Source organism: Bos mutus, chromosome 1 (genome assembly GCF_027580195.1).
Source record: "Bos mutus isolate GX-2022 chromosome 1, NWIPB_WYAK_1.1, whole genome shotgun sequence".
In the NCBI taxonomy this organism is placed as follows: Eukaryota; Metazoa; Chordata; class Mammalia; order Artiodactyla; family Bovidae; genus Bos; species Bos mutus.
This window is the reverse complement of record NC_091617.1, coordinates 105,045,834-105,069,084: the sequence shown is the minus strand read 5'-3', so window position 1 is coordinate 105,069,084 and position 23,251 is coordinate 105,045,834. Positions and strand designations below refer to the sequence as shown.

At 38.3% G+C, this 23,251-nt stretch overlaps 1 protein-coding gene across 1 annotated transcript in view; it reads left to right on the top strand.

Moving 5' to 3' along the window:
• The first annotated feature begins 4,277 nt into the window (after window positions 1–4,277).
• NMD3 (NMD3 ribosome export adaptor) overlaps window positions 4,278–23,251 on the top strand; it is a 36,460-nt gene continuing 17,486 nt past the window's right edge. The window contains exons 1-8 of the mRNA XM_005888126.2: window positions 4,278–4,420; window positions 4,984–5,039; window positions 6,113–6,247; window positions 8,242–8,338; window positions 13,737–13,817; window positions 15,050–15,178; window positions 15,591–15,681; window positions 23,042–23,120. Coding sequence (XP_005888188.2) covers window positions 4,996–5,039; window positions 6,113–6,247; window positions 8,242–8,338; window positions 13,737–13,817; window positions 15,050–15,178; window positions 15,591–15,681; window positions 23,042–23,120 — 656 coding nt within the window. The 5' untranslated portion in view covers window positions 4,278–4,420; window positions 4,984–4,995. The remainder of the gene's footprint in view (window positions 4,421–4,983; window positions 5,040–6,112; window positions 6,248–8,241; window positions 8,339–13,736; window positions 13,818–15,049; window positions 15,179–15,590; window positions 15,682–23,041; window positions 23,121–23,251) is intronic.

Below are 23,251 nucleotides of genomic sequence, written 5' to 3'. Positions count from 1 at the left end.
ATATATACACACACACATATATATCTGCATATATATATACACACACACACATATATATATATACATGGGCTTCCTGGTGACTCAGTGGTAAAGAATCTGCCTACAATGCAGGAGACGTGGGTTCAATGCCTGGGTCAGGAATATCCTCTGGAGAATGAAATGGCAATCTACTCCAGTATTCTTGCATGGGAAATCCCACGGACAGAGGAGCCTGGTGGGCTACAGTCCACAGGGTCGCAAGAGTTGCATTTGACTTAGCAACTAAACAACAACAACAATATGGATATATAAGTGAATCACTTTGCTGTACACTTGAAACTAACACAACACTCTAAACTATATTTCAATAAAAATTTAAAAAAAAAGAAAGAAGGAAACTGAGGCTTAAAGAGGTGAAGCCATTCCTTGGGGGCAGAAGGTCTAAAAGCCGTGGGACATGAAGCAAGGCCCTGAGAGTCCAGTGTGGAAGGGAATTCATACATGCTCAGTCATGTCCGACCCCATGGACCCACCAAGTTTCTCTATCCTTGGAATTTTTCAGGTAAAAATACTGGAGTGGGTTGCCATTTCCTACTCCAGGGAAATCTTCCTGACCAAGGGATCGAACCCGCATCTCTTGCATCTCCTGCATTGCCAAGAGGATTTTTTTACCACTATGCCACCTGAGTGGTTCCTGAGAGTCCAGGTCTAGTATCAGTTCTATAGACAAACTGCTTTTGTGTAAGGCATGCTGTGAGGCGCTGCCTAGATACCCCTTCAGGAACAAAAGACTTATTCTTCTGAAGTACTTATTCCTTATCCCTGCTACTGGTGGAAAACTCTGAGTTTCACCACTTCTGGGACTCCCTTGGCTGAAGAGAGAAACCTCACCCAAGGTTATGTCTTCTTCAGTGGGCAGTCACATCCAATGACTCATCAATGAACCATGGCCCAGCACCCTGGGGAAAACTGAACTCATCTCAGCTTCAGAGCTTCTGGCATTATGGTTGGTGAGGCCTCCATTAGAGTCCAGGGCACCACATCTCTCCCTATCCAACTGTGGGTTCCTCCCTGCCCTTCCACAGGTGTTGATTCTAAGTGTGCTCCATAATAAACCTCTCCTACACTAATCTCTGGATAATGAGACACATGTGCTATCACATGGGGTAAGAATAGCCATACTCTGCATTCGAAAGTGTTGTATAGAATTTCACTAACAGTTATTGAGGAGTTATTAGTTGCTAAGTATAGAAGATACTTAAGCTCAGACGGTAAAGCGTCTGCCTACAATGCGGGGAGACCCGGGTTCAATTCCTGGGTCGGGAAGATCCCTTGGAGAAGGAAATGGCATCCCATTCCAGTACTCTTGCCTGGAAAATCCCATGGACTGAGGAGCCTGGTAGGCTACAGTCCATGGGGTTGCAAAGAGTCGGACATGACTCCGTGACTTCACTTCTACTTTTAAAAACACTTATTCAAGTTGTCTCCCAGAAAAGTGAAAGTCACTCAGTTGTGTCAGACTCTTTGTGACCCCATGGACTATACAGTCCATGGAATTCTCCAGGCCAGAATACTGGAGTGGGTAGCCATTCCCCTCTCCAGGGGATCTTCCCAATCCAGGGATCGAACCCAGGTCTGCCACATTGCAGGTGGAGTCTTTACCAGCTGAGCCACAAGGGAAGCCCAAGAATACTGGAGTGGGTAGCCTCTCCTTTCTCCAGTGGATCTTTCTGACCCAGGAATTGAACCGGGGTCTCCAAGAAAGTAATGTTGTAAGCTAAAACAAAACTGATGAAAATATTTATATTTACCTTAATTGGTCAAGAAAGAGAGTCTATGGATTCTGATATAAATTTTTAAAATATTTATATCAATGTCATGTTTGTGGTTTGTGGTTACATGCTCCCCCTTGTAATTTTGGAGGGAAAATTTCGCAATATCTGGAGCCCTTGAGGGCCTGTAAACAGAGGAGGAAAATGTCCTCAAATCCCTCACAGCAGAGCCCAGTTAGGGGGCGCCAACGTGACTTCCCAACGGGATAGCACATCTACAAAAGGAAAAGTGATGGCGTTACTTTGTGAATCTGAAGAGAATCTGGGAGAAGCTTCTGCTGGCAGCTCATGCCCTTGCTGACATTGAAAACCCAGCTGATGCCAGTATCACATGCTCCAGGAATCTGGCCATTCAGCCAAGCTGTGCTGAAGTTTGCTGCTGCTATGGAAGCTACTTCCATCGTGGGGTGTGTCATCCACTCCTGTAATCATCACTAACCAGATGCAGGCAGCTTCTGCCCTGTCTTCTGTGCTTACAGACCCCAGGGGTGACCACCAGTCTCACAAAGGCGTCTTACAGCAACCCGCCTACTGTTGCTCCAGGTCACACAGACTTTCCCCTGTGCTGTGTGGACACTGCCACCCCCACAGCAAGAGGGGAGCTCCTGGGGTCTGATGTGGCCATACTGGCCTGGGGATTCTGCACCTGTGAGGCTCCATCTCAGGTGCGCACTTGTGTGAGGTCAGATCCTGTCTCTGCTTCATCAGGGATCCTGAAGAGACTGAAAAGGAAGAGCAGGTGGCGCTGATAAGTTTGAGACTCAGGAGGAATTTCAGAGTGAATGAATCACTCCAGGTCCCGAGTTTATTTCTACTCAACCGCAGGTTGCAGACAGGTCTGCAGGCACAGATGGCCACAGTGCCTTCCAGCAGCTGCTCCTGGAGGACCACGGTACTCTGCTCGCCTCTGAAGGCTGGTCTACAGCTGCTGTGGCTCAGGCCACTGACCCGGCAGGAACAACAACCACAGTGATCTTACATGGCTCCTTCACATACTCTTAAAGAGAAAATGTAAATGAGGTCGGTGGAAAATAAATAGTTTCTTGGGAAAAAAAAAAAGCCCATGAATAAGAATAGCTGATCTGAGCCTCAGAAGGGCTGGGAGCCTAGTATAGTGCCACACAGACACAGACAAACTGTTGTTTGGGTCCTGGTTCTGCCACTTACTTGCTACAGAACTCTCAGCAAATTACCTAGCTATTTGGAAATATCAGCCTCACCTGTAAAACATAAGCTCCATGAGGACAGGAACCATGTTTGAGTTGATCTAATGCCTAGCAAACCTGGCACTATGGTACTTGATGACAAATCATACATAGTATGGAAGCAGTGTACTGAGAAAGAAAAAAGGAACAGCCCCAGACATTCAGAACCTGGCTTGTATTCACAGATTGGCCGGAAAAGGAAGATTAGTTCCTGCAGGACCTGGCAGTTGGCTTGTATGGCTGTGTGCTTAGGAATGTGACAGGTTATGTCCAGGCCAGATCCTGAAGGGTCTTTTTTCTATGCAGAGAAATTTGAATTTTCCGTATAGATAATAATCCAGAGCAGAGACCTTTGGAGGATTAAAAGCAGGGGAATATAACAAGATCAAACTTATACCTTGGAAGGATGGGGTGTGGAAATAAGAAGGAATGGGGGACTACTTAAGTTCCCTACACAAGACATGGGAGGCCTTCTCTGATCACAAGGTAACCTTGCTTATTCCTTGAAATTTGGGGTGAGAAGACAGAAAAAAAAATATATGGTTGCCCTCTTCAAATATTTGAAATTCTGTCATAAAAGTGAGCTGCTTTCTTTCTGAGCTGCTCTAGGATCAAGGTATAAAGTCATTAAGTGCACTATTGGGGAGCACTTTCTTTTTTTTTTTTAATTTTATTTTATTTTTAAACTTTACATAATTGTATTAGTTTTGCCAAATATCAAAATGAATCCATCACAGGTATACATGTGCTCCCCATCCTGAACCCTCCTCCCTCCTCCCTCCCCTGGGGAGCACTTTCTAATAATAAGTGGTCTTAAAATAACATAGGCTTCTTCACAATTACTTCTTACATTTCTTTCTCATCTATTCAACAAATATTCATTGGAGCAGTTATGATGTGACAGGCATTAGGCATATAACGGTGAGCAAAACAGACAAAGGCACTGCCCTCAATGGAAGTTACTCTAATTTCTTTGTGTAATGTGGTGCCGTGAACGGATAACTTTTATATAATCATTTAACCAAGAAGCAAGCTCCCAATAGGGATATCTCAAGAGTGGCTTCGAGTGAGCTCTGGCCAAGGAAGGATGATAACCCAATAGTAAAGAGTTATAAAGTCTGTGTTAAATCTCAGGAGTCATAGGACGAGAGAGCCCCCTATCTCCTCTCTTGGATCCATCCCACCCGTTCGGCCGGCGCTCCGCCCAACGTTGCCCAGCGCCTTCCCCTTCCTCCGCCCCCACCCGCAGCTGTGAGTCTCGTCTCGCGACTCGCGGGATTTCGAACCCTTCTATCGCGTGATCTGCACTGTACCGGCGTCAGCTCCGGCGGCTGCTCACTGGGCTACTGAAGCTGGTCTTGCTGCAGATTTTGAGCACGTTTGGGTCAGGCCCAGTGGTGTTAAGTAAGTTCTGGCGGCCGAGTTCCGCGCTGCAGTCTCGAGGGTCTCTGAGAAGAGACCCGGACGGACTCCCTGGGTCGTGGGCCGACTTCGGGCCGCTTGGGCGCAGCGTGTGCGCCGCCAGCAGGAACTCGCGTGAGGTCTTACCGCGGGGTGCGGGGTCAGGTCGGGGTGGGTGGCCCGCAGGCCCGGTGACACCGCCCGCGGACTTCTGCAGTGGGTTCTAGGCGCGTCCGCAGCAGGGTTTGGGGCTGGTGGTGTCCGGGACGGCCCCGGCCATTTCTGGCCCCTCCTTGAGTTCGCCGGGGTTGGCGCCCAAGTGACACCTGAGGTCAGCGCCCAGTTTCCTGGCTCCGAGGGTCTTGCATATGGGATCCTCCGCCAGTCGCTTCTTTCTGTTACTAAGGAAATTACTTCTTCCAGAGATTGCAGGTGGAATGGGTTTTTCTTATTTGCTGCTGTACGAGGCTTGGCTGTCTTATACAGAAAAGGCAGAAGGAAGATTTGTATAAAGGAGTGAATAGAAAAATGTCTAAATTTCACTATTCTCTGTCCTTGAAATCAAGGTGTACAGAAAAATGGAGTATATGACAGACCCCGTCAAGCACACACCTGGACATATGTGAGTCGCGTCCCTTTTCCCCATCCGCACTAAATTTTAAAACGTTAAAATGAGTCTAAAATTTACTGTGGGGAAAAGCTTTTCTTTTAGGGGGATTCTTTTGTCTTAAGTGGGAAAAATGAAAAGCCTTGTTTCCTGGAAAAAACGAGTTCGTTTTTCGCCAGAAAGTTTGTTGTGGTAAATACTGTTTTAAAAGTGTTAAAATAGTCTCTGTACACTCTTCTAGATTGGCATCAACCATTGGCCATATGTGGCTTTTTAAATTTCAAGTAATTAAAATGTAATAAAACGATTCAGTTCTATTACCCACGTTTCAAATCCTCAGTAGTCACATATGCCTGGTGGCTACTACAGTGGACATTAGTGATCATAGAACTCTTATTTTGGATAGCTCAATGATTTTTAAATACTTTCTGTTCCCAATACACCTAGGGTTATGATGCTGCCATCAGTTATACTGATACTCTTCCATCCTTTTTACATTTTGGCAGTCCTGGTGCTATATTGAGACTTTAAAAAAATTCTTGCCTTTGGACTATAAAGCTGTCTAATGAGTACTGTTAGTTATTTAGATTCTCTAGACCTTTTTTTTTTAACCTTTTGTATATCAGTCATATCTTGAGGCTTTTTGGAATTGTGGCCATATTTTTTTTTTCCCTCAATAATCTAAGGTTTTTAAAAATCTAGTGCATCTTTGAAGATTGCTCTAAGTCAGGTTTTTAAAAAGTGCAGAGATACTATGGCCTAACTTGAAGACTTTGGTTGGTTTGTTAATTTTATTATTACTTTTTATTGAAGTATAGTTGATTTTTCAGTGTTGTGTTAGTTTCTGCTGTACAGCAGTGTGATTCAGTTTTATATATAAACTGTGACTCAGTTATATATATATATTTCATATTCTTTTCCATTATGGTTTATTATAGGATATTGGTTATAGTTACCTGTGCTATACAGTGGGACCTTGTTTATTTTATATATAGTAGTTTGTATCTGCTAATCTCTGTTTGATAGTTTTTAAATCTAACTAGTACACTCATGAAATGTAACTTGAAAAAATGTATGCTTTATTTAAGCTTGTGCTGCGATTGTGGTGTCCCAATTAGTCCAAATCCTGCTAACATTTGTGTGGCTTGTCTGCGAAGCAAAGTAGACATCAGCCAAGGCATTCCGAAACAAGTCTCTATATCTTTCTGCAAACAATGCCAAAGGTATAGTGTGATACTTTTTTATCCTACTTAAAGTTGAAATTCATATATAGGAGAGCCACTAGAATATAGTGAGATTAAGATACATATACTAAAGTGCATGTTACTGAGATTTAAGTTTTATTTATGGTGTCAAAGCTAGAGATTATAGAATTTGCAATTTTGTAATGTAGTTTTCTAGTTTTCCCTGCTAATGTGGTAAAAGTTAGTATAAAGGGATTGAATCTGTTTTTTTTCTGTTAAGGGATTAAAAGGTTTGATATGTATAATTAATACATAAAAGTTCATGTTTTCAGGAGTGAGAGCAGATTTTAAAGACATAACTGTTCCAATTACCATGAAGTTTTTGTTTTTCCCTTCAATCACTCGAAGCCATATATAATAAAAAGCACCTTATATTTAAAAGTAATTTGGCAATGTGTTTTAAAAATCATATGTTAATGTTCCTGTGTAACTAAAATGACTATGGCTAATGGAGAAAAAGCTCAGTATATCATGTCTAGGATGATCAAAAATTTGAAGGCAAACTTAAGTTAATGTTTTTTATATTCTTTAGCTGTTGCATAAATAGCTTATGTCTAGTCTGCTATTGAGTAATACAAAACTGCCCATTGGGGCTACCCATAACGTTGTATGTCTGTGACTTCCCAAGTGGATTAGGACTCTAGTGGTGCGTAACTTTTTTGGGAGGGAGGGGTTCATGAATCCCTTTAAGAATTTAAAAAGTGCATTTCCCCAGAAAAATACATAAAATATGTACATAAATATAAAAACAGGAAACTTGTATTCTGTTTCAGGGAGATTATAGTTTGTAATCTTGGTTGATATGAGGCTTAATCTGTAATATTCTCTATTCTTTATAGCGATGTGGAGTGAGAAAAACACTAAATTCCTCATGAACTGGGTCTCTGAAACTTGGCCACTTAACCTCTCTAATGCCTTAATTTCCTCATCAGAATGAGGGGGCTTTATTAGATGACATATGAAACATTTTCTAAATCTAAAAACTTGGCTTATAACAAAGGGACCTTTGTAAGTAAGGTATTTCAGTGAACCTTTAAAAGTGAAAATCAGAATATTTACTTAACGAGTATGAACAAAGCATTCACATAATACATTTAGAAGTATTATGTATTTAACAAACATTTGTTGAGCATTTACTATATGCTAAGCAGTGCCCTAACTCCTTGCCTGGTTGGGCTACAAGACTTCAAGTACATACATAAAAGATTTTAATTTAGTCAGGTTTTATGTAAGATTTTAAATTTTAAAATTTAAAATTTGAAAATTAAAATTAAGATTCGTGTGTTAGTCATTCAGTCATGTCTGACTGTCTGTGAACCCATGGCCAGTAGCCCACCATGTTCCTCTGTCCATGGGATTTCCTAGGCAAGAATACTGGAGTGGGTTGCCATTCCCTTCTCCAGGGATCTTCTCTACCTAGGGATCAAACCTGGGTCTCCTGCATTGCAGGCAGACTCATTAGTGTCTGAGCCATCAGGGAAGCCTGAAAAGGGATTTGAAGTACGTGAGTAGTCTTGAGCTCTTATTTGTATATAGTATTAGGTACTAATTTACATTTTTTTGGGTATGTGAGAAATAAGCAGTTCTTAAGCATTTTATTTGTACACTATAAACCATTTTAATGCTATTTTGAGATGAGTTTTTATCCATGTTTCAGAACATAGCTTCAGGAAATTCTTCGCATTTTGTCATCATAGTAATTCTTATTGGTGCTTGAAGTAATAAGACCTTTTAATAAGTTATTACAGATTGACTTTCTCAAATACTCAGAATTTCACCTTTTTAACTAAACTACCGGTCTAATTGAAAGTTTCTGAACCTATTAAAGTATGTTTGGGTTAAGTGCCTCAGATCAACCTTAAGTAGTAGTATATCTGGTTAATAATCATTGTTGTGTCTTCATATTTAAATGAATTTTTTTTTTTTTATTTGCTGAGAGATACTGAGTTTCAATATGGTACCTTTTCTCCTAGGTATTTCCAGCCACCAGGAACTTGGGTACAGTGTGCATTAGAATCCAGGGATCTTCTTGCTTTGTGTTTGAAAAAAATCAAAGCCCCTCTGAGTAAGGTAGGTCAAATAGCTAAAAATCAGTTTTTGTAGGTGTATGTGGGTGTGGGTGTGATTTAATGTCTCATTTTCAGATAATCTTTGTGTGAGTAGATTTTAGAAAATAACTGTTAAATACTACTGTAGGTAAGCACACTACTACACATGTTGTTTTCATCTTTCAGTTTAGTCGCTCAGTCGTGTCCGACTCTTTGCGACCCCATGAATCTCAGCATGCCAGGCCTCCCTGTCCATCACCAATTCCCAGAGTCCACCCAAACTCATGTCCATCGAGTCGGTGATGCCATCTAGCCATCTCATTCTCTGTCACCCCTTTCTCCTCCTGCCCTCAATCCCTCCCAGCATCAGGGTCTTTTCCAGTGAGTCAGTTCTTCTTATGAGGTGGCCAAAGTATTGGAGTTTCAGCTTCAACATCAGTCCTTCCAATGAACACCCAGGACTCATCTCCTTTAGGATGGACTGGTTGGATCTCCTTGCAGTCCAAGGGGTTCTCAAGAGTCTTTTCCAACACCACAGTTCAAAAGCATCAATTCTTCGGCGCTCAGCTTTCTTCACAGTCCAACTCTTACATCCATACATGACCACCGGAAAAACCATAGCCTTGACTAGACGAACCTTTGTTGGCAAAGTAATGTCTCTTTTTTCAATATGCTATCTAGGTTGGTCATAACTTTTCTTCAAGGAGTAAGCGTCTTTTAATTTCATGGCTGCAGTCACCATCTGTAGTGATTTTGGAGCCTAAAAAAATAAAGTCTGACACTGTTTCCCCATCTATTTCCCATGAAGTGATGGGACCAGATGCCATGATCTTTGTTTTCTGAATGTTGAGCTTTAAGCCAGCTTTTTCACTCTCCACTTTCACTTTCATCAAGAGGCTTTTTAGTTCCTCTTCACTTTCTGCCATAAGGGTAGTGTCATCTGCATATCTGAAGTTATTGATATTTCTCCCGGCAGTCTTGATTCTAGCTTGTGCTGCTTCTAGCCCAGTGTTTCTCATGATGTACTCTGCATATAAGTTAAATAAGCAGGGTGACAATATGCAGCCTTGACGTACTTCTTTTCCTATTTGGAACCAGTCTGTATATATTCTTTAATGGAAATGAAAGTCCTTTTGCTTTAAAAGATTTAGTATAGAATCAAACTTTTTAGTTGATTGAGAACCTCTTTTGTGCAGTAATCTTTTATGAAAATATATACGACCATCACTAAACATAATTTTGGAGACTATAATAATATTAGGGCTATGGTTTTCAGTTTTTAAAAAAATTTTCATTACTCTGGAAGGAAGATACCTGTACTTATTATTTAAAGTCAGTACATAAACATCTCCAAAAACCAAACAGGGTTAGTTAGTCTAGTTAGCCTCTCTACATAACGCTTTCAGTTTTCTTTATGCTAAATTTTATGAATTATTTCCACCAGCTATGTTTTTAATTGAAATGGACTCTTTTGGTTTGAAGGCCTTCAGATTCTCTTATCCTCTGAAAAAATTTCGTGTAGTAGTTCTTTGAAGTTTCTCTCTTTATTTCCCTTGTTTCTTTCTCCCTGGAGTTCTCATTAGTCAAATGTTGGCCTACCAGCTTAAAACTTTGTGAAGTGCCATTTTGCCCTTGTATTGTCTTTAATCCTTTTTTCCCTTGTGTTCCTGGCAGTTTCTTTTATCTTCTAATTTTTGTATGAATTTTTTTCAGTACTAATAGTTTAAGTTTAGAATTTTTAATGTTCTTGATTCAGTCTGTTGAATATTTCTGAAAGTTTAATTGTTGTTTTTATACTTTCCTTCTGTTCCCTGATTTGTCTCAAGTTTTTCTTTTTTTTTTTTTCCCCCTGGAGTCAGTTTTTTGTGTAACTTGGTCTTTTGCTTTGATTCCTCAGGCTTTTGTCAAATGTTCTTTAATAATTCATTAGCATTTCACAGATGTTTATTAAGTGTCACCCTTGGGCCAGTCTGCTTGTGGTGTCAGAAATATGGCAGTGAATGAGAGAGGAAAAATCTCTGTCTTAAAGACCTTTTATTTTGGTTGAAGGGGAAGGTATGGAGTGGGCAGTAAACTAAATAAATAAGTATATTAAAAGGTATAAATTCTGTGGAGGAAAAATTGAGGAAGGGGATCAAAACTGCTCACGAAGAGTTGCAATTCAAAATAGAGTGGTTAGAGGAGACCTCATCGATAAGGTGATCCTGCTGCTGCTAAGTCGCTTCAGTCGTGTTCAACTCTGTGCGACCCTGTAGACGGGCAGCCCACCAGGCTCCCCCATCCCTGGGATTCTCCAGGCAAGAACACTGGAGTGGGTCGCCATTTCCTTCTCCAATGCGTGAAAGTGAAGTTGCTCATTTGTGTCTGACTCAGCCTACAAGGCTCCTCCGCCCATGGGATTTTCCAGGCAAGAGTACTGGAGTGTGTTGCCATTGTCTTCTCTGAAGGTGATATTAGAATAAACATTAAAAGCAGTAAGGGAGGAGGCCACAGCTTAGAGAAGAGCATTATGGGTAGCAAAATAAGTGTAGAGGCCAGGGACAGGAGCATACCTGTATGGTTAGAGTGGAACTGGGAAGAGAAAGTACTTGGGGGTGAACTAGGGAAGACTAGGTGAACTAGTAAAGTTCAACTAGGGTGAACTAGGAAAGTCCAAGTAGGTCAGGCCTTTTGGACCCTTTTGAGGACTGGTTTTTACTCTGAGTGGGGCTCCCTTGGTGGCTTAGATGGTAAAGAATCTGCCTGCAATGCAGGTGACCCGGGTTCGATCGCTGGGTCGGGAAGATTCCCTGGAGAAGGGAATGTCAACCCATTTCGATATTCTTGCCTGGAGAATTCCATGTGTTTAGAATAGATATGAGGGGGATGGGGGCCTTTAGGAAGCGATTGTAGTAATAATGAGAAATGATATTTGAATCAGTAGTAGAGGTAGTGAGAAGTGGATTGATTGTGGCTCTGTTGTTGAAGGTAGTCAGTAGGCTTTATTGATGAAGCTGGATGTATGCTTATGAGTTGAAAGAGTCAAGGGTGACTTCTATGGCTCTTGAGCAACCAGGAAAAAGTTGCTGTTAGTGAAGTAAGAAAGACTTCAAAAGGAGGAGGTCAGGTGGGAGAAATCAAAACTCATCTCAGGTGGTACTTAGCTGTTCATTAGACATGGAAGCAGAAACAGTGGGGAGCTGGATGAATAAGCAAGGGCATGGTCTAGACTGAAGATAATGAATTTGGGGATGTATATGGTATTTAAAGCTATGAAATTGGATGAGATTTCCTAGGGAGTTTAGAGAAGGAGAAATTTGAGAACTGAGTCCTGGGATCCTTTGATGGTAAAAGTTTGAGAAGATGAAAAAAAAATCAGTCATTACTTCTCATTAGCTTCTCAGTTCAGTCACTCAGTCATGTCCGACTCTGACCCCATGAACTGCAGCATGCCAGGCCTCCCTGTCCATCACCAACTCCTGGAGTCCACCCAAACCCATGTCCTTTGAGTTGGTGATGCCATCCAGCCATCTCATTCTCTGTTGTCCCCTTCTCCTCCTACCCCCAATCCCTCCCAGCATCAGAGTCTTTTCCAATGAGTCAGCTCTTCGCATCAGGTGGCCAAAGTATTGGAGTTTCAGCTTCAACATCAGTCATTCCAGTGAACACCCAGGTCTCATCTCCTTTAGGATAGACTGGTTGGATCTCCTTGCAGTCCAAGGGACTCTCCAAGAGTCTTCTCTAACACCACAGTTCAAAAGCATCAGTTCTTCGGCACTCAGCTTTCTTTATAGTCCAACTCTCACATCCATACATGACCACTGGAAAAACCATAGCCACCGCTTCTGTGCAGTCACAGCCTCATTAGCTGTAGGGAGAGCTATATATATATAATCAGAAGATCTAGAAGGTGAAAGGAATGTTCTGGAAAGAGATTGAGGATTTAGAATGTTCTTTTGTTAGTGAATGTTGAATTCCAGAAGCCACAATAAAAAGGTTTTCAGGATTTGGGGAGGAGTGTTGGATGGGACAGAAAAAGGCATATGTGTTACACATGGAGATTGGAGTGTGGGAGATGAGCAGCTGGCTCAGGTAATGGTAAAAAAAGTTAAAGGGTTCAGTAAGTTGTATTAGTCCTGGTTGAGGACAGATAGTGTGGTGAGACTGAGCTGGGGAATGGTGAAGCAGATCTGTTTCTCTCTCCACTCCTACAGATGGAGATTGGAGGCTGAGGAAAGGGCAGTCTTATACAGGCCCATGAAGCTTCCTTGAACTGCCGCAGATGGAGACTGAGGGAATAAACAGCTCTCTGTCACCCTTTGTACCTGGTGACTTGTCGACTGACTACTAAGCTTTAGTTTAGGGGAGCCAGCCATGTGAGGAGGGTTTTACTCTGGACTGCTGTATTTATACTAGCTTATCTACTTCTCACCAGACAGGTCTTGATAAAATTATTATCTGCCTGCTGATGTCTCCCAAACCTGTTATCTATCACTCAGATTTCTCCATAGAGCACCAGAGCAAATGTGTATATTTCACTATCTCCTGAACAGCTTCACTTAGATATCTCAGATAAATCCTCTTGAACCTAAGTGTCTGAAACCAAATACAGCACATTCCTCTGCTATATTTCTCTCAGTCCTCAAATAATCTCTTTTTTATTTGTGACAGAAAAATAGTGTTACCTTGGTGTCCAAGCTGGATCCTTGACTATCATTCTAAAATCTTCCCATATCTATTTGCTATTAAATCCTATAGATTTTATCTCCCAAATATCTCTTGGCTTGGATCCTTCTGCTGCTATTATTTTCATCCCCTCAGTTCAGGTTACCTAAACTCCTGCTCAAATTAATGAAACAATTTCTATTTTTTGTTCTCGAACCTCCTTTATTAAAACACTCATTTTAGCCATATGAACTGCATTGAGTTTGTCACATAGGGCGAACTGTTTTTGGCTTTTGCTGACTGCTGATTTTGCAGTGAGTTACCATTGTGGATTCAGTAATCAGTGCGTGAGACTCCTTCTGAAGAATGAATGTCCATATATATTTTTTAAGCCACAAATTTACTATAGAGAGAATAATAAAAGTAGAAACCTTTGTTCATGAGATTTCTAGTAGATGATCAAGTCATCAGCTCTTTGTTTTCTCCTAAAAAGTGTACTTTGAATTAGAAAAACTACTGTTTCTAGGGGAAAGGAGTTTTTTTCCTTTTTAATTTTTGCTTGAATTATTTGCTTTAATATAGTCACTAGATTTTCACTTGCTCTTTTTGTTGCCATACCTCTGATGGTTTTTTTTTTTTTTTAATTGGTGATGTTGGGTAGATTAGTCACAGGATTGCTTAAGCGTCTATGAAGTCTTTTTATTTTGAGTTTTTCTTTCATCTTTTTTCTCTTCAGAAGGGAACTTATGTTTCTTTTTGTTTGTGTTTTATTGAAGGTACGGCTTGTAGATGCAAGCTTTGTTTGGACTGAGCCTCATTCTAAGAGACTTAAAGTTAAACTGACTATTCAGAAAGAGGTAAGCTATACATAATTTTTTCGGCATGGTTAAAGTGTAGGTAGTGAAAATACGGGGCTATTGGTAAATTATGAATTGAGAGCTTAAAGAGAAGCAAATAACATTCTTAATTTTAATTCTTTGTTTTGTTTTGGATCATCTGCAGAAATGATCAGGTCACTAGTAAGACCAGCCTTTGTTCGTGATTAGTGGGCTAAGTTAATTTTCTCAAAGTCATTTTTATTTTAAATAAGATTGAAGTAAAAACATGAGCTAAGGCAGTGCTTCTCAAACTTGGCTGATGATTATGACTCACAGTGACTGAATCAAACTGGATTCACCTGGATATAAGACCCAGGAATCTATAAAACTTCCCAGGTGATTTCTGATGATTGGTTAAGTTTGGGAACAATTAAGGAATGACTTCTTTGAGAGTTTTCTTTGTCTCCTAAGGATGAATTTTATACACACACGCATATATAGGTATAGTGAGAGTGAAGTTGCTTGGTCATGTCCGACTCTTTGCAACCCCATGGACTGTAGCCTATCAGGCTCGTCTGTCCATGGGATTTTCCAGGCAAGAGTGCTGGAGTGGATTGCCATTTCCTTCTCCAAGGGATGTTCCCGACCCAGGGATTGAACCCGGGTCTCCCGCATTGCAGGCAGATGCTTTACCGTCTGAGCCACCGGGGAAGCTGAAAAATGTGTTTGCAGGTATGATTACTTGCAAAGTGAAGTGAAATGAAGTCGCTCAGTCATCTCCGACTCTTTGCGACCCCATAGACTATAGCCTACTACACTCTTCTGTCCATGGGATTTTCCCGGCAAGAGTACTGGAGTGGGTTGCCATTTCCTTCTCCAGAGGATCTTCCTGACCCAGGGATCGAACCCAGGTCTCCCGCACTGTAGGCAGACGCTGTACCATCTGAGCCACCAGGGAGGTACATATATATGTATATATAGCTTTAAACAATTTTTTTATATATATATATGTGTATATAGCTAAAAAAAATCTTCAAAGAATATCTTACAACCACTTCAACCCAAAGATATATTTGAAATGTTAATCTAATAAATCCTATGAATTAAACCTATATATGTTTCTGGAAATAGTATAACTTAACGACTTTAAATGTAACTTATTTATTACTAATGTCCTCAAAGCATTCATAGAAAAAGATTTTAAGTTAAATATTAAAGGATCTTCTTTTGAGAAAGGAAAGAATGAAGAAGTGGATTGTTTTCTTTGTCAGGTGATGAATGGTGCCATCCTTCAGCAAGTGTTTGTGGTGGATTATGTTGTTCAACCCCAGATGTGTGGAGATTGCCATAGAGTGGAAGCTAAGGATTTCTGGAAGGCTGTGGTTCAAGTCAGGCAAAAGGTAATGAGAGAAAGATGATATGTGAGTCCTCCATCTGTATTTTGCCTTTGTCCATTATAAATAGTGGGTAAAGCCTTCTCCTTTCCCTTCTTTCCAAGTTTAGTTCAGGCACCAAGGATATTCCAGGTCTTTGGGACATTCACCTTTAGAAAAAGATCACTGCCACATTTTAGATAATCTTTAGATTGTTTTAAAAATTATTGTGCTATCCTACATATAAAGGAAATCTGGAAAAAAAAAAGGGATACATGTATGCATATAGCGGATTCACTTTGCTGTACAGTGGAAATTAACACAACATTGTGAAATAACTGCGCCAATAAAAATTAAAAAAAATTAGTGTGCTATCTGTAGGTGCCTTTTTTTTTTTTTTGCATTTCATCTGTTAATCTAATAACTCATTTATGTTTAGACTTTGCACAAAAAAACTTTCTACTATCTGGAACAGTTGATTTTGAAGTATGGGATGCACCAGAATACACTTCGTATCAAAGAAATTCATGGTGAGTTAAAATTTAAAGCATTTGAAATGATTTCAGGTTTTACCTATCTTAAGGAGTCTTTTATCATTACTGATAATATCTAGAATAGGACTGTCCAAAAGAACTTTCTGTTAAGAAGAAAAAAAATCTGAATTCTTTTTCTGCATTATCCAACTAATATGATAGCCACTAGTCATAAGTAGCTGTTGAATATTTGAAATATGATTAATTTTTTAGATAAAAAATTTTAATTTTTTTTCTATTTTAGTTTATATTTACACTAAATGGCTACCAAATGAGTAAGCCAGTAACTGCAATAACAGAATGTAAAGTGGTAGAAATTTATCAAAAACTTGTTTTATGCAGAATTCAGTTTCTTCTTGAAAAGAAATTATTTTTGACATGTGTTGTAATATTTTTGTTTTTCATATGCCTAGTGGCATTTGTGATGCATACATTGAATCAGAAGGGTAAACTCAATAATAATAAACAGTGATATACAAATGATATAATTAGATTTCTTGAAGGTGGAATTTTAAAATACTTGCATAGTTTCATAATGGCTCCTCAGAGTGTGTTCTGTCTTAGCACTTATTATTTATTAGTGTAGCATACTTACACAGACTAGTTGATGGATGAATATTTCTTTAATAATAGAAAATGTAAGTATTTAGCAAATACTTCAGTCTCTTGCTAAAAGTGAATGTTTTTAGTTGTAGGACATGTACATAGTTTTCCTAGTTGTTACAGTACGGGTTTAGAGATAGCTTTTCTTGAAGGAATGACCAGATTCTTGTGCTACTTATTTTAAAAGTGTAAGTTCCTCTTTTACTTACTGATGTGTTATTCATTTATCTCATATGTCTTGAAGAAAGTACTTAAAAGTATGGTTTGGGGTCTCTTAAATGGGGTGAAAAATACCAGTTTTGTCACCTGGAGAAACTCTTTTAAACTTTGTATCTGATTTGAGTGCATTACCAGACATAAGGTTAATAGTCAAAATCTGTGGAATGTAGCAATAGCAGGTAAAGTACTTTGCTACCTGTTTAACATGGTGTCTGCTATTTGTGGCTAGCCATCAGGCAAAAATGCACTTTTGTTCTGAGTAACTTGGAAATTGGGATCCTAATATTCTAGCAAAGGAAACAGAAAACTCAGATTATTGTTCATCACCATGGCAGAAATATCCTCACTTAATTTTTTGTAGCGAAAGACGTGGATACATTCTGAGACATATTTTTGCAGTCACTTTCAAAACCAAAAATGCTGGAAGTGTAACAATCCTTTTTTTCATCCAGAATTAAATCTGTTTTTTTTCCTACTGGTTCTTGGTTTGATGTAAATTAATGTTTTGTTAATTTGCTTGTAACTGTGTTTTTAAAATCATCATAATTATAAAAATTCATAAAATTTTAAATTAAAAATTCTAAAAATTATAAAGAAAACAAGCTTTTATGAATAAAGGACCTCTGTTCCATTTATCCACTTGTTATTCCCAGATATAGCCCCTTAAAACAGGATATTACAGTGTTTATTCTGTATATCAATTGTGATAACATTGGTTTCTCCTCATATTTGAGATGGTTCTGTAACATTCTATGACTTGCCATCTTACTATATTTAGAAACCCTTCCACATCATTGCATATAATCCTGTTTCATTATTTTTAACTCTGTGGTTGTATATTTGTTAATCATTGTGTTTTTAATTATTTAGTTGTTTCCTATTAATTGGCTTACAAGATGTTCCAGTTTTTTGCTACTAGAAGCAGTACTGTAGCAAACATCTTTATGTTTGTGCATAGCTAGTAATTTTTCTTTGGGACTCAGTTCAAGAATTGAAATTACTGGACAAGAGTTTGCAAATGTTAAATTTTTACGTGTGCAACTAGATTGTTTTCCAAAATAGTCCCATCGCTTGTGAGAATTTCTGTTTTACCAAACACTTGCCAGTACTGCATAAGATTGTATTGGGCTTTCTAATTGCTGTTCTAATGAAGAAAATAATGGCATCTTGTTTTTATTTTCATTTCCTTGATTACTAATGAGGGTTAACATTTTCATATGTATTGGCTGTTTATCTAATATGAATTATTCTTTATATATCTAATTTTTCCCTGTCTGTTATAGAGGATATCAATCTCATGATGTGTGTATTTATATACAGAGAGAAGCATGCAGAGCATGCCCTTGAGTGTGAGCTGAGAGAGCAGATACTTACTGTTTCATGTCTTCTCTTATCTAAGCTGTTCATATTTTAGTCGTATGAAGACATGTGAAAGTCACTCAGTCGTGTCTGACTCTTTTTTTTAACCCCATGGATTTTACAGTCCGTGGAATTCTCTAGGCCAGAATACTGGAGTGGGTAGCCATTCCCTTCTCCAGGGGATCTTCCCAACCCAAGGATCGAACCCAAGTCTCCCTCATTGCAGGTAGATTCTTTACCAGCTGAGAGCCACAAGAGAAGCCCAAGAATACTGGAGTGGGTAGCCTGTCCCTTCTCCAGTGGATCTTCCCAATCCAGGAATCCAACCGAGGTCTCCTGCATTGCAGGCGGATTCTTACGGAAGCCGATTTTAGTCATATAGCTACTAAGGAATCCCATTTTAGTCATATAGCTATGGCTTATGACTTTCTGTCTTACATAGGATAGAATCTTTCTATCTTTCTTTAATCTTTCTATCTTTATACTCTCAAGATTATTTTTAAAAAGTAGATTTTTGCTTTACTTTTTGGATCTTTAATCTTACCTGGTATGACTTTTTCCCAAAAAGTTAACTTGCATTGTCTCAATACTTACCTACCAAGTAGTCTCTTCTTTACTCACTGATTTAAAATATCTCCTTACTTATATATACTAAATTCCTTAATACACATCCCGCAGTTCTAGTTTATTTTGTCTCATTGCTTTTATTACAGTATGTAAATTATACTTCATAATATGTACCCTCTTGTTAATTCTTTGGTAAAACTTGGTTGATAGTAAGAGCATTAATTGTGGAGCCAGATTTTGTGAATTTGAATCTCTTTCCTACCATGTTTTTGCTGTGTGACCCTAGGTGACCTGGTGCATAATCATGTTTTTTCATTTCTTTTCTGTATTTCTTTGGCATAGTTTTCCTCATCAAGATTTTGAATGATTCTCACTTTTTTTTTTTTTTCCAGAGTATTCTATACTTTTAGTTATTGGGGATGGCGGTTTTTACTACATTTTCTGTCATTATTGCTATTATTTTCGGGAAGCTCTTGATTTTATAGGTTGATCTTTCTGAAATTTCTTAATATAGCACTAATGGTTTACGTTATATTCTTGTGTTATTACATAATACTCCTGGTTTACTAGGTAAATTATTATTTGTATACAATGATAGTTTTATTTCTTCCTTTATGGTATTATTCCCTCTTTCTCTCCCCTTTCTTTTTTCCCTCGTGTCTAGGAGTGGAGAACAGCATTGAGTGGTAATGTAACAGGCATTATTGTCTGTCTGTGTTTCATCCCTAAATAGAATATTTATTGAGATTTGTATTTGGTTCATATGCATACATAATTATATTTAAACTGTTCTCTCTAATATTGCTATTTGTTATGTTAGTGATATAGAAGCAGTCAGTTTTTTCTCTTTCTGCATGGTGTTAATCAACATCTTTAAGTTTAATAAGTACCAGCCCATTAAGCCATTCAGTTTGGTATGAGGAGAGGGAGGAAGCAAAACCTTTTCAAATCCTTATGTTAGGATGTTAATTTTTTTCAGGTATTATACTGCTTCTTGAATCAATTTTAATAGCATTTTACAAGGAAATACATGTCATTTGGGTTTTCACATACTTGGCATAGAATTGAACATTGGGTGTGTGTATGTGTGTGTGTGTGTGTATCATGGTCTTAAATCTCATCCATAACTCATCATTATATCTTCTTCATTGTTGCCAATGTTTGTCTTTTCTCATCTTCTTTCACTTCCTCTCTCTCCCCACTCCTATCAGATTTGCCAGAGTTTTGTCTATTATAGTAGTTTTTTCTAAAGAGTTAGCTTTAGTTTTATCAAAAACACAAAGTCTTACTTTTTTCTTAATTTTTGTTTTTATTACTAACTCCTTCCACTTAAAATTTTTTTATTGAAATAGAATTGTAAAATTCACATAAAACATTAGTTTCATGTATGCAACATACTGATTGGATATATGTGTATATTGTTGACTGATCACCCTATGTCTGCTTAACATGCATTGCCATACATAGCTATACAATTTTTTTCCCTTCTACTTTCTTTAGTATTTTTTATTTAAATTAATTGAAAGCTTAGCTTATTTTAAGTTTCTAATATATAGATTTAAAGTTAATAAATTTTCTTCTGAGTATCATATTGGCTCTGTAGCTGGTACTTAAAGCTATATTTTTCCATTTTTTTCTCAGCAAGCATTAAGCTATTTTATTTTCTTGAGTGCCTACCTAGGTGTAGAATTGCTGAGTCATATGGTAAATTTGTATTTATCGTTATAAGAAGCTGCCATTTTCAAAGTGGCTGTATCGTTTTATATTCCTGTCAGTAGCCTTTGAGGGTTCCAGTTTCTACATCTTGACATCACTTGCTATTGTTTCTTTGTATAAATAGCTATTGTAGAAGGCGATGGCACCCCACTCCAGTACCCTTGCCTGGAAAATCCCATGGATGGAGGAGCCTGGTAGGCTGCAGTCCATGGGGTTGTTTAGAGTTGGACACGACTGAGTGACTTCACTTTCACTTTTCACTTTCATGCATTAGAGAAGGAAATGGCAACCCACTCCAGTGTTCTTGCCTGGAGAATCCCAGGGACAGGGGAGCCTGGTGGGCTGCCGTCTGTGGGGTCACACAGAGTCGGACATAACTGAAGCGACTTAGCAGTAGCAGCAGGGGATGAAGTGGTGTATCATTGTGGTTTAAATTTGCTTTTCGCTAATGACTGATGATCTTAATTGTCTTTTCATGACCTTACTATCATTTCTGTATCTTTTTGGTAAAACAAGCAGTTTAAATTTTTGCCAGTTTTGATTGTGTTGTTTGTCTTAAGTTGTAAGATTTATTAAAATGTACACTAGATTTAAGCCCTTTTTCACGTAAGATTTGTTAATATTTTCTCCTGGTCTATATTTTCATTTTCTTAATGGGTTCTTTCTTTCTTTCTTAATTATGATAAGAACACAACATGAAGATTACCCTCTTAAAATTTTAAGTGTATGGTAGTGCATAATACCTTATAGTTGAGTAGGTATAATGTTATATAGCAGATCTCTAGCTGAATCATCTCGTTTGATTGAAATTTTATGCCCATTAACTAATCACTCCTCATTTCTCCTTTCTCTCTGGCAACCATAGTCCCACTCTTACTCTATGCTTTTGACTATTTTACATACCTCATATAAATAGAATCATGCAGTATTTTTCTGTGACTGGCTTATTTCACTTAGCACAATGTTCTCAACGTTCATCCATGTTGTTGCACGTTGTAGAATTTCGTTCCTTTTTAAGGCAGAATAATATTCCTTTGGAGGTATATATCACAGTTTATCCATTCATCTGTTGTGGAAACAAGCTAAATGTCCATTTTCTTAGCTATAGTGAATAATACCTCAATAAACATAGGAGGTCTTGATTTCACTTCTTGTGGATAAATACCTAGAAGAAGGATTACTGTATCATTTGATAGTTCTGATTTTAAGTTTATGAAGAACGTCTGCACTGTCTTCCATAGTGACTGTACTGTTTAATATTTGCCTTAGTAGTAGTGTACAAGGGTTCCAGTATCTCCATGTTCTCACTAGCATGTGTCTTTTTTTTTCTTTGATAATAGCCATCCTGAAGGCAGTGGAGTGTAAACGCATTGTGGTTTTGATTTGCATTTCCTTGATGATTAGCATCATTGAGCTTTTTTCATATATCTGTGCCATTTGTACATCTTCTTTGGAGGAATGTCTTATTCCTTTCCCATTTCTTATTGGCTTTTCAGGTTTTTTTTTTTTTTTTGCTGATGAGTCATAGGAATTCCTGATAGATTCTGGAGATTAACCGCTTTTCAGATACATGGTTTGCAAATATTTTTTCCCATTCTGTAGGTTGCCCTTTTAATGTGGTGATTGTTTCTTTTGCTGTGTGTGAGCTTTTTTAGTGTGATGTAGCCTCAGTTTATTTTTCTTTTTGTGTCATCCATGAAATCATTTCTAAGACTGATGTCATGAAGCTTTTTCCATATTTTCTTCTAGAAGTTCTACAGTTTCAGGTCCTAGTTTGAGTCTTTTTAATCTGTTTTGAGTTGATTTTTGTTAATGATATAAGAGTTCAGTTCAATCTTTTGCATGTGGATATAGAGTTTTCTCAATGTCATTTGTTGACAGTATTATCATTTTTCCACTGTGTATTCTTGGCACACTTGTTCACGATCAGTTGACTATATATGTGTGGATTGATTCTGTAGACTTGCCTTTTTGTCTCTACCACACTGTTTTGATGACTGTAACTTTGTAATGTGTTTTGAAATTAGGATATGTGGTGCCTACTTACAATAATGTCTTCTGAATCATGAAAGTTTTAAAATCTTTGTATGTGAATATTTTATGAATATTCTATCAATTTTTTGAAAATAATAGGTATTCTTTCTTGGACCATGTTCTATAATCTCAGTTAAATCAACCTTGATAGTTGGTTCTTCAAGCTCTTTGTATCCTTCCTATTTCGGGTCAGTTTGGGCTTCCATGGTGGGTCAGATGGCGAAGATTCCGCCTGCAGTGTGGGAGACCTGGGTTCGATCTCTGGGTTGGGATGATCCCTTGGAGGAGGGCATGATAACCCACTCCAGTATTCTTGCCTGGAGAGTCTCCATGGACAGAGGAGCCTGGTGGGCCATAGTCCATGGGGTTGCAAAGAGTTGGACACGACTGCAGTTTGGCACAGCACATTTTGTTTTTTGATCATTTTGGTTTTGTTAGTCTTATACTAGTCTCCCTCAATGATTGCATGTGTTAACATTTGTCAGTTTTTTCTTTTTAGTAGTTTATGATTTCTGTATCTCAACACTATGCTATTACATGCATTTCTGTTGTTTTCGTGGTGGATTGTTCTGTTTATTACATAGAATACCCTTTTTTGTTCTGTTTAATATTTTTCTGTTCCCTTTGACCTTGAATTTTGTCTGAAGTTTAAGTTATGAATCTTGTTTTGTTTTGTTTGCTTTTGTCTGATTTATCTGTCCTTTTGTCAGAGAAATCTTAAGTGATATGGCATTCCTAGTGTGCTGTGGCAAGAAAATTATAATTTAATTATTTAATATGCATTTAATTTGTGATATAGTCATATTAGTAGAAGAAAATCTTTACAGTATTACTTTAATATGGCTTTTTTCTTTAAAAGATGGTCTGGATTTCTATTATTCCTCAAAACAACATGCTCAGAAGATGGTAGAGTTTCTTCAGTGTACCGTCCCTACTAGGTATGTTCTGAAACCTACATGTGATTAAATCCAGGCAACAGGGAATGAACGTAGGTCACATCCATTCTTCAGGCTTAGGCAGCTTACCTTAAACTATGTAAAACTATAGTAGGATTACTTACACAATTAGT